The sequence below is a fragment of the Malus domestica genome, chromosome 15 (genome assembly GCF_042453785.1).
Source record: "Malus domestica chromosome 15, GDT2T_hap1".
Lineage (NCBI taxonomy): Eukaryota > Viridiplantae > Streptophyta > Magnoliopsida > Rosales > Rosaceae > Malus > Malus domestica.
This window is the reverse complement of record NC_091675.1, coordinates 50,827,103-50,838,627: the sequence shown is the minus strand read 5'-3', so window position 1 is coordinate 50,838,627 and position 11,525 is coordinate 50,827,103. Positions and strand designations below refer to the sequence as shown.

At 40.1% G+C, this 11,525-nt stretch overlaps 1 protein-coding gene across 1 annotated transcript; it reads left to right on the top strand.

Moving 5' to 3' along the window:
- The first annotated feature begins 336 nt into the window (after positions 1 to 336).
- On the top strand, positions 337 to 11,312 carry LOC103416314 (12-oxophytodienoate reductase 2-like). Its single transcript, XM_070814421.1, has 6 exons — positions 337 to 699; positions 2,034 to 2,174; positions 2,274 to 2,404; positions 4,994 to 5,158; positions 5,341 to 5,738; positions 10,828 to 11,312. Exons 1-5 carry the CDS (start codon positions 623 to 625, stop codon positions 5,733 to 5,735), a joined length of 909 nt encoding a protein of 302 aa, XP_070670522.1. The 5' UTR covers positions 337 to 622; the 3' UTR covers positions 5,736 to 5,738; positions 10,828 to 11,312.
- The last annotated feature ends 213 nt before the right edge of the window (positions 11,313 to 11,525 follow it).

Here is an 11,525-nt window from a genome sequence, read left to right as displayed (position 1 = left end):
AGGCTATGTTTAGCTCATTTGGTTATAGATAGTATATGAATATGATCTGACACTATTAATTTAAAATTAATTTTTTTACAAAATTATAATTCTATATGAGATTATGTTTTAACCCTTCTGATTGGAGGTGGCCTTAAGGACCTAAATAATATATTTTTCTAACCATGGCCTAATAATGCAGGATGAAAAAGCAAAATCGAAATGAACGTGCGTAGACGTCCTTTTTCATGGGGAAAACTGGTGAACTTTCAACCCACGCAAACGTAATTACAGACCTCATAAAACTGGTGAATTTTCAACCCACGTAAACGTAATTACAGACCTCATCAAACCTTCCTACCTGTCTTCACCTAATCGGTTTAATTAATGCTTTGGAGAGATCCATCGTCCACCCACCGACGTCCGCCGCCGCCACCACCACACAAGGGAGGGGAGATGTGGGACCCGGCCTTCTCTGACTTTTGTGGAGGAAAGCTGCAGGGCGGACTTTTAAGCTCCTACCGAACGTATAAAGACCCAATTGGGTCCTGTTTTCATTCATTCCTTCCTTCCTTCATCCCAGAATCCAGTATAAAAGGCCAAGTGCAAGATCAGGTGGTAGACGACCGACTCGAATTCTGAGATGTCTGCTGCTGCTCAACCTCCCACAGTTCCTCTCCTCACTCCCTACAAATTGGGAAACTTCAATCTTTCTCATAGGTAATTAAAACTTTCATACATTGTTCCTATTTTACAAAAACGAAGAATGATTTGGGGAAGGAGACAAGGAGTGTTTGTAACTGTATCTTTGTCTATAAAATAGAATCCGGATACTCGTCGAATTCTCTTTGTGAGAATCCTGAAAATCCGTTATTTTGTCCGTTCATCGTATATCGTGCAGTAAAAAATTATTTTAAATATTTTTATTTAAAATTAAACACAAAATTATTTGACAAAAACTGATCGCACGATGTACGATGAACGGACAAGATTCTCACCAAAAGAATCCAGAGAGAATCATGTTGGTATAAAATAGTACAGATGTTGGGAAGGAGACAAGAAGTTGAACAAGGATGGTCTACCTTGCCCACACTAAGTTGAGTCTATGTTGGAATGATTAAGGGTGACATAATGTCGGGACTAGTGTTGGTCCTTGGCCCTGGATCATTTTGTTGTTTGTCGTCTCAATGGTTTTAGCTATGTTAGTCCTCTGTGTGGGCTTTCCTGTTGTACTCTGGCTTTGCCCTGGTGTAATTCTAGTTTACCTAAAAAAAAAAAAAGAGTAACTGTATCTTTGTCTATAAAATAGTACAGATGTTACAAATTAAATCAAAACAACAGTACACTTGAGTTATTTCATTGATTAATTGTTGAAAATAGATGCAATAGATTGTTAAAAGTATGTGCCCTTTCGGCCATGGTCACTTCGTAAGACATTGCTTTGTTTAGGTTGTGTTTGGTAACGATTTCGTATTTGATTTTTAGTTTTTAATTTTAAGTAAAAGAGAAAATGCATGATAGAAGAGGAGGAGGAGGAGGAAGGGGAAGGGGAAGGGATGGATGAGGGACCAAATGTTCATGGAATGATACCGAAAATGAAGAACATAAAGCAAATTCAGATTGTCTACAATTAGAGTTTTTATTTCACACATTTTCGTCCCAAATTCCTTATTCCTCCCTCGTTTCTCCTTTTTAAGTAAAACAAGAAAACTAAAAGCGAATTTGTTATGAAGGAGCCTTAGCAAATTCAGATAATCTACAATTCGAGTTTTTATTTCATACATTTTCGTCCCAAATTCCTTCTTCCTCCCTCGTTTCTCCTTTTTAACTAAAACAAGAAAACTAAAAGCGAATTTGTTATCAAAGAGCCTTAGCAAACTAATGCTTCCTACAAAGTCTGAAGGTTGTATTTATGGTTTGTTATATGTTTTTCCTCTTTAGAATTGTATTTTCACCGTTGATGACTAGAAACAGATCATTCGATAATGTTCCTCAGCCACATTCCGTCTTGATCACTCTGTATTTATAATTTACAATTGCTTTTTCCTTTCCAGAATTGTTTTAGCACCATTGACCAGACAGAGATCATACAACAATGTTCCTCAACCACATGCTATCTTATATTACTCTCAGAGAACTTCGAACGGGGGTCTTCTCATAGCTGAAGCCGCTGGAGTTTCCAACACAGCTCAAGGGTAATTTCAACAACAGTAGATTCATAGACTAACAAGCATTTGAGGGTGCTTCTTTCGTTTCAAAGTTTGATGAAATTTTTGGTTCTTTAATATACGAAGGTACCCAAACACACCTGGTATATGGACAAAGGAGCAAGTTGAAGCCTGGAAACCCATTGTTAATGCTGTTCATGCTAAAGGTGGCGTCTTCTTCTGTCAGATTTGGCATGCTGGAAGGGTTTCTAATAGCGGTGCGTTTCTGACTTACACCTTTATGACCTCCCTTTTTGTTGTGTTTGGCTCATATAATTATGAGTTGGCAACCATTTCCTCTCAACTTTGTGGACTTTGGAAGCATGTTTTGTGGAAGCATGTTTTGTGGAAGCATGTTTTGAGGAAGCATGTTTTGTGGAAGCATGTTTTGTGGAAGCATGTTTTGAGGAAGCATGTTTTGTGGAAGCATGTTTTGTGGTTGACATAATTGATGGTGCATGTCTATAAGTGAAGGCATTTTTCACACACAAAATGAAGAGAGCTTGCCGATTGTGAGGATGGAGTGAGCATCCAAAAGGGGAGAGCATTCGGCTCTCCCATGGGAAGGGTTGAACACGGGTGAGAGAGAAATCAAGAGAGCTAGAGTGAAAGGTCTCTAGTGAAAGAACTCTTGGGGTAGAGTGAGGCTCTTGGGAAAATTCTATGAGTGGGTGTGCAAGGGATTCGGGATTGGGTTATGTTGATTTAACTCATGTGTACTTGTACTGTTATTCTCATAGTGAAGAGCAATATCTCTCCGGGGACGTAGGCAGGATTTTTGCCGAACCTCGTAAATTTCTCGGTGTCTTTATTTCTTGTATTTTATTCTGTTCAACTGAGTGTGATTATGGTGAGGTTGTAATTTGAATCTCGTTTCCGCACTGATAAACGGGCCAAGGCATAACAATTGGTATCAGAGCATCGTTGGAGTCTTTGGTTCGTTGGAGGTCCAGATTTGTTGTTCACCATGGAATTTTCAGTTGAGCAGTTTAAAGGAAGAGGCGGTTTTACTCTTGGCAAAGGAGAGTAATGGAAGCCGTGTTCAGGGATGCTTGGATCAACTGCGAAAGTTGATGTTGAGGAAGAAAACAAAGGCCTCTTTCTTCTTACCTCACTTTCAGATTTGTCTTAGAACCTTGTGAAACTTTACTGCATGGAAAGATACAGTAAGTTTGGAGCAGGTGCAAGCTTCTTTGGTGTGGAATGATACACAAAGGAGACCATGGATGATGGTGGGCACAAGACTGCTTAAGTTATTCAAGGTTGGAATCGTGGAAGAAAATTGGAAAGAGGATCAGAGAGAGACAGCAGGTTCAGATCCGGTTCCGGAGGCAAGGGTCCACAGTGCTACGGTGCAAGGCCGGGTTGTAGCAAGTTTGTGGCGGAAGACTTTGAGTATGTCCTCTAGGTACTCGAAGCAACACTTCTCCTGGTGATGTTTAGTCTCAAGTGTTGCAGGGGTTTTGCAGCAGGTGGAGCTATGGGATTCACAGGTGATGAGATGATCATGAGGTAGGAGGAAGTGTGGGAATTTTGTCTGGCTCGATGGGTTGTTACTGGAAACGGGCGCGCTGACGAGTTTCCTAGTTGCAGACAATGAAGAGAAGGAAAACCTGCTGGAGGAGACGAGGATGTGTCGAGATCCTGTCTGAAGCTAAATGGTGATTTTTAGCTTGCAGCAGCTGCACATGCATTGGCAGTGACTGAATCAGGAACAGGACCAACAAGGTTGATTCAGAATGTGTATGCTGGTACGTAAGGCCAATGGACATTGGTGATGGGTGCAAGGATTTTTGCACAGTATATTCGCCAAGGTGGAGATTGTTGTGTTTGGCTCATATAATTATGAGTTGGCAACCATTTCCTCTCAACTTTGTGGACTTTGGAAGCATGTTTTGTGGAAGCATGTTTTGTGGAAGCATGTTTTGAGGAAGCATGTTTTGTGGAAGCATGTTTTGTGGTTGACATAATTGATGGTGCATGTCTATAAGTGAAGGCATTTTTCACACACAAAATGAAGAGAGCTTGCCGATTGTGAGGATGGAGTGAGCATCCAAAAGGGGAGAGCATTCAGCTCTCCCATGGGAAGGGTTGAACACGGGTGAGAGAGAAATCAAGAGAGCTAGAGTGAAAGGTCTCTGGTGAAAGAACTCTTGGGATAGAGTGAGGCTCTTGGGAAAATTCTATGAGTGGGTGTGCAAGGGATTCGGGATTGGGTTATGTTGATTTAACTCATGTGTACTTGTACTGTTATTCTCATAGTGAAGAGCAATATCTCTCCGGGGACGTAGGCAGGATTTTTGCCGAACCTCGTAAATTTCTCGGTGTCTTTATTTCTTGTATTTTATTCTGTTCAACTGAGTGTGATTATGGTGAGGTTGTAATCTGAATCTCGTTTCCGCACTGATAAACGGGCCAAGGCACAACACTTTTACCATAGTATGCTTTGTTAACATGAGTGAATAATTAGACCGATTAAGAAGTTTGATGTATAACATAATGGTGTATGCATCAGAACGAGCTAGTGATTATAATTGACAACATTGTTGCTCAAAATGACGATAAAACTTGGACTTGTTAAGTTCCGAGTTGGACTTGTTATGACTTTGCTGCTTCGGAAGCATTGTTATTATTATTATTGGATGGGAAGAAGCTTGATGTTAACATAACTCAGAATTCAGAACTAGTATATAGCACGTGTGGTTATAGTAATTTGTAACAAAGGATTCCCACTTAAAAGAGTGCTGCTGTGGATGTTAGTTACTGTCGTTAGACTTCAGGTTGTAATTCTCTCTCCTTGCTTACAGGTTATCAACCAAATGGGCAAGCTCCCATATCTTCTACTGACAAGCCGATACGATTAAATGGCATCGATGCTTCTGAATTCACGCCTCCAAGACGATTAAGGACGGATGAAATTCCGCAAATTGTCAATGATTTTAGACTTACTGCAAGGAATTCTATTGAAGCTGGTAATTTGTCTTTACGTTACATATGAAACATAATTTACAACAACTCAATTTGCTTCAAAGCTTATGCAAGGAATTCTATTGAAGCCGGTAGTTTGTCTTTATATTATTTGTTTGGTAATTCAGCGACAATGCTTAGGGTTCTAATACCGTCAGTATGTTGAAATTGTTAATCTGCTATATAGGCTTCGATGGAGTTGAAATTCATGGGGCGCATGGCTACCTTCTTGATCAGTTTCTGAAAGATCATGTGAATGATCGAACAGACCAATATGGTGGATCTCTAGAGAATCGTTGCCGCCTTCCTCTGGAAGTTGTTGAAGCTGTCGCTAACGAAATAGGAGCAGATAAAGTTGGAATTAGATTATCTCCATTTGCTGACTATATGGACTCAGGGGATTCAAATCCAAAAGAATTAGGCCTCTATATGGCCAATGCCTTGAACAAATATGGAATCGTGTACTGCCACATGGTTGAGCCGAGGATGAAGACATTAGGAGAAAAAGCTGAAACCCACCAGAGTCTTCTTCCCATGAGAAAGGCTTTCCATGGTACCTTCATTGCTGGTGGTGGTTATTGATAGGTGTACTAAGATTCTATAGCTGTGATATAAGAGTTAGTTAAGGTGGTTATTGTGTGGCTTAGAGTGTAAGCTGCCAATACAAATAAATACATGTTGTAATAGTCAGTTGTAACTAACTAGAAAGAAAATACAATTCTTGATTCTCTCTCTACTCTCTAAACTTTCTTACTCTCTTATTCTTCTACATTTCTCTCTGCCTTTCTTCCTGCATATTCTTTCTTCATCAACATACACAATGGTTTACATGGTATCATCGCCGGAACAAGCATGAAAGCTTGACGGATTTCGATCTTGGTTATGGTTGCTTCCGCTTCTACCCTATTACTTCTCCTTGCTGTGATTTCTTGTGTTAAAATTTGGGCTGGTTTAGTCTTCTTCTTCCTTTGATTCGTTCTCGATCAAAGTACACCCACCAAGTGTTTGTGGTTATTCCTCTGTCAAGATTTCTTGGGATTTTTCTCCTAATTGGTAACAATGGTGACTGCTACTCAGTTACATATTCTTCAGTCTCCGATTGCTTCTTTGATCTCGTCGGTTTCAAGTTCAGTTAATGTGAAGTTGGATGAAACAAATTATTTGGCTTGGCATTTTCAGATGGAGCTCCTGCTTGAAGGCCATAGTATAATTGGGTTTGTTGATGGCTCGATTCCTTGTCCTGACCAATTTTGCCAAGAATTATCTGGGGGTTCTACTACCCAAGTTCAATCGGATGATTACAGAGTATGGAAGATGCATGATAAAGCATTAATGCAGTTGATCACTGCAACCTTGTCCCCTGCTGGGATTTCTTGTGCGATTGGTAGTACCAGTTCCAAAGAATTGTGGACTAGGCTTAAAGAACAGTTCTCAACTATCACAAGAACCAGTATCTTTCAACTCAAATCTGAACTGCAAAATATAAAGAAGGGTAATGATTCTATCACTGTGTATTTGCAGAAGATTAAAGAAGCACGGGATTTACTATTTGCTGCTGGTGTTTTCTTTGATGATGATGATATGGTGATTCTTACATTGAATGGTCTGCCTGCTGAATTTAATACTATAAGATCTGTGATTCGGGGTCGTGAAACTGTGATATCGTTGAAAGATCTTCGTTCTCAATTGTTGGCTGAAGAAGCATTGATTGAAACCATTTCTGCATCACCTGTTTTGTCTGCACTAATGGCACAGAACAATGACTTGGTGTCCAAGAATCAGTCTTTTTCAGGTTCTGGTGGAAATTATCCTAGTTCCAATACAAATGCATACAGGTCTTTTAATCACAATGGTAAAGGCAGAAATCGTTTTGGTTCTAATTTCAATCCGAGATATGGTAATAAAAAGAACTTCTCTTCAAATCCTGCACCTGGCATTCTTGGTGCTTCTCCGCCAAGAACACAGATTTATGGGTTTCAGCCTTAACTTTGTCAAATATGTGGGAAGTCAAATCATTTGGCTTCTACATGTCGTTTTCGAAACATGAATGTTTCACAAGGTTGCCAAATTTGTGGGAAGCACAACCATATGGCTGATACCTGTAGATTTCGAAATACAAGTGGTCCCTCAGGCTGCTTTATTTGTGGGAACTCCAATCATACTGCAGAAACATGTTTTCAAAAGAATGCCAATCCTCAAATGAGTGCTATGCATGCTGCAACACTCAATGGTCCTAATCCTTCTTTCTCAGTGCCATCTCCTCCTCCACAGCAGCAAATTTCGCTTACTGATTCAGGTGCAAATAATCATATGACTTCAGACTTGGGAAATCTTTCCTTGTCCACTCCATATCCGTCTAATGAGACTATTCAGACTGCAAATGGTGAAGGTTTAGCTATCTCTCACGACAAAGCCACAGGGAGGGTGCTTTACAAAGGGCTGTGTAACAATGGTTTGTATCCGATCATCTCACCAAGTTCTCCTGCAGTCATCCACAAAAGGAACCTTGCAGCTTTTCTGGGACAACAAGTTACTACCAGTATTTGGCATAAGAGATTAGGTCATCCCTCTAATTCAATTGTTTCCCGCATTTTAGAATCCTCACATGTTCTTTGTGTTGCTGATCAAACACCTTCACTGTGTCACCCATGTTTAGAGGGCAAATTCAGTAAACTCCCATTTCCTTCCTCCGTAGATAAATCTGTAAAACCTTTTGATCTTGTTCACAGTGATGTGTGGGGTCCTGCTCCTTGTGTGTCTCTAGATGGATTTAGATATTATGTCACTTTCATTGACCATTGTACAAAATATTGCTGGATTTTTCCCATGTGCAATAAAAGTGATGTTTCGGGTATATTTGTTTCTTTATACAATTTCATCTTAAATCAGTTTCAAGTAGCCATTAAAACTCTTCACAGTGATGGTGGTGGTGAATACATAAACAAAGCATTTCAACAATTTTTGTCTGATAAAAGAATTAAGCACCAACTTTCCTGTCCTTACACACCCGAACAGAATGGAATAGCTAAACAAAAACACAGGCATATTATTGAAATTTCCATTGCTTTGCTACAGTCTGCTTCCTTACCCTCAGTGTTTTGGTCTTTTGCCTGCAAAACCTCAGTGTACCTCATTAATAGAATGCCATCTTCTTCCTTGGGAAATTTATCTCCGTTTCAATTGCTGCACAATTCCATACCAGTAATAACACATTTGAAAATATTTGGCTGTTCTTGTTATCCTTGGTTAAGGCCTTATACTCATACCAAGTTAGATCCCCGCACTGCAAAATGTATCTTTTTGGGATATGCATCTAACTATAAAGGCTATCTTTGTTATGATGCTTCTAAAAACAAAATGTATATTTCTAGACATGTTTTATTTGATGAGACAGAGTTTCCTTATCGTTCTTTGGTCTCTAAATCTCACTGTACCACTATTTCACCACCTCCATCACATTCTCAAACACCAATTCCAGTTCCTAATCATAGTAATGTACTTGTGTTACACGAGTCACTTAATCCCTACACTGAGTGTCCTGCATCATTAAGCTCAGATTCTATCTCTAGTGGCATGCCAAATCTGGTACTCCAGCAACTTTCAGCAGCCTCCACTACGGTTCCAATTACAGGTTCACCTGACAGTGCAGGAAATTCAACTGCTACTCATTCCATTACTTCTCCAACTACACAACCCTTCTCCCCTGCACCTCCTGTGGTACCTGAATTCCAACCTGAGCAGCTCCAAGTGGTTCTCTCTGTTCCCCCAGTGAACTTCCATCCTATGCAGACACGATCCAAAAGTGGTATTATTAAGAAGCTTGCTTTACTTGCTCAGGTTCATGAACATGGGGGGGTTGATTTGACATAAGTGGAACCTGCAACATATAAGTCTGCGTTGAAATCCCCAGTTTGGTTTAATGCTATGCAAGATGAGATATTGGCTTTGCATAATCAGGGAACATGGTCATTGGTTCCATTGCCCCGTCACAAGAATTTAATCGGGTGTAAATGGGTATATAAGATAAAAAAGAATGCTGATGGCTCAATTGGGAGGTATAAGGCACGGCTGGTGGCAAAAGGCTTTAATCAAGAAGAAGGAATCGATTATGGAGAGACTTTTAGCCCTGTTGTTAAACCTACAACAGTGAGAATCGTTCTAGCTTTATCAGCAAACTTTGGTTGGACATTGAGACAATTAGATGTGAAAAATGCCTTCCTCCATGGCATATTACAAGAAGAGGTCTACATGACACAGCCACCTGGGTTTGTTGATCTTAAACATGAAGATTATGTTTGTCGATTACATAAATCGCTTTATGGGTTGAAACAGGCACCACAGGTGGAATGAAAGGTTCACTACTTTTCTACCTTCCTTAGGGTTCAAGTCTACATTTGCAGATTCATCTTTATTTGTAAAAACTGTTGACACATATGTGGTGATTCTGTTGTTGTATGTTGATGATATTATCATCACAGGCAGCCATCCACAAGCTATCACTGAGGTTATTCAAGCTCTTACTCATGAGTTTGATATGAAAGACTTGGGACCTCTTCATTATTTTCTAGGCATTCAAATTGTACAGAACAAGAATGGTTTGTTTCTCTCTCAAGACAAGTATGTTACGGATCTGCTTACTAAATCTGATATGCTATTGTCCAAACCGTGTGATACTCCATGTTTGCCTTACAACCGTCTTCTCAGCAATGATGGCAAGCCTTATAATAATCCTACAATGTACAGGAGCTTGGTTGGTGCTCTCCAGTACTTGACTTTTACGCGGCCTGACATTGTTTTCGCAGTGCATCAGGTCTGCCAGTTTATGCAGCGACCAATGGACTCCCACTTTATGGCTGTCAAACGGATTCTTAGGTACTTAAAGGCTACTCGAGGCTGTGGTATTCAGTATATTCGAGGTTCCCTTGATCTTACTGCCTATAGTGATGCAGACTGGGCGGGTGATCCGAACGATAGACGGTCCACAACTGGAATGGTGGTGTTCTTGGGGTCTAATCCCATTTCATGGATGTATAAGAAACAACACACTGTCTCTCGCTCATCAACTGAGGCTGAATATCGAGCTCTCTCTACTACAGCGGCTGAATTGGATTGGATTAAATCTCTGTTGTCGTTCTTGCAGATTCCTTTGGCCGAGCCCCCATTACTTTTCTGTGACAACCTGTCTGCAATTGCACTGACTTGCAATCCAATTCAACATCAACGTACGAAACATATTGAGGTTGATGTCCATTTTGTTCGAGAAAGGGTTGCAAAACAGCAACTACATGTTCAGTTTGTATCGTCTACTGAGCAGTTTGCAGATATCCTCACCAAGGGTCTTTCTACACCACTCTTTCAGACTCATTGTGCCAATCTCAGGCTCAATTTCTCTGCCCCTGAGCTTGAGGGGGGATGATAGGTGTACTAAGATTCTATAGCTGTGATATAAGAGTTAGTTAAGGTGGTTATTGTGTGGCTTAGAGTGTAAGCTACCAATACAAATAAATACATGTTGTAATAGTCAGTTGTAACTAACTAGAAAGAAAATACAATTCTTGATTCTCTCTCTACTCTCTAAACTCTCTTACTCTCTTATTCTTCTACATTTCTCTCTGTCTTTCTTCCTGCATATTCTTTCTTCATCAACATACACAATGATTTACAGTTATCACAGGGAAGATGGAAACAGAGCTGTGGGCGAGGGCCGTGCAGATCTTATTGCTTATGGCCGTATTTTCTTGGCGAATCCGGATTTGCCAAAGAGATTTGAACTTAATGCTCCTCTAAACAAGTACAACAGAGAGACATTTTACACACCTGATCCCGTCATTGGTTACACTGATTATCCATTTCTTGAAGCCACCACTTAAGTTTACCGCAAGGATGGAAGCTTGAACACTAGGGCTCCGTTGATTCATCCGATTGAGTCTGTACTAAGATGGATTGCTTTTAACTATATTGTATTGTACTGTTGTATTTTATTGCTTTATTTTGGTATTGTAGTGTCCAATGTTTGGGAGGGTTCCGGACTTAGAGGCCGGAAAAGTTGTACTCTATGTTCAGTGTTGTACCATATAATGGCCGGAATGAACAAGTAAACATATGTGAAAGACGAGACTCAAGTCTTATCCCTATATGAAGTACAACCAATTGATCCTAGTTGTGCCTTTTATTCTCAAGATGTTGAAGCCATTGACTGCATTTTGTCAGCCGACCGTTTGCCTGAGATATTTGAAGAAAATGCGGCTCAAATCGGTTTCTCTTTGGCAACTCCCACCTTCCTAAACTTGGAAAGATCCTTCTTTTATGTTGGCAAACATGGTATGCTTGATCATATCAGCTTCTATCATGTTTTAGATGAAGCTAATTTTA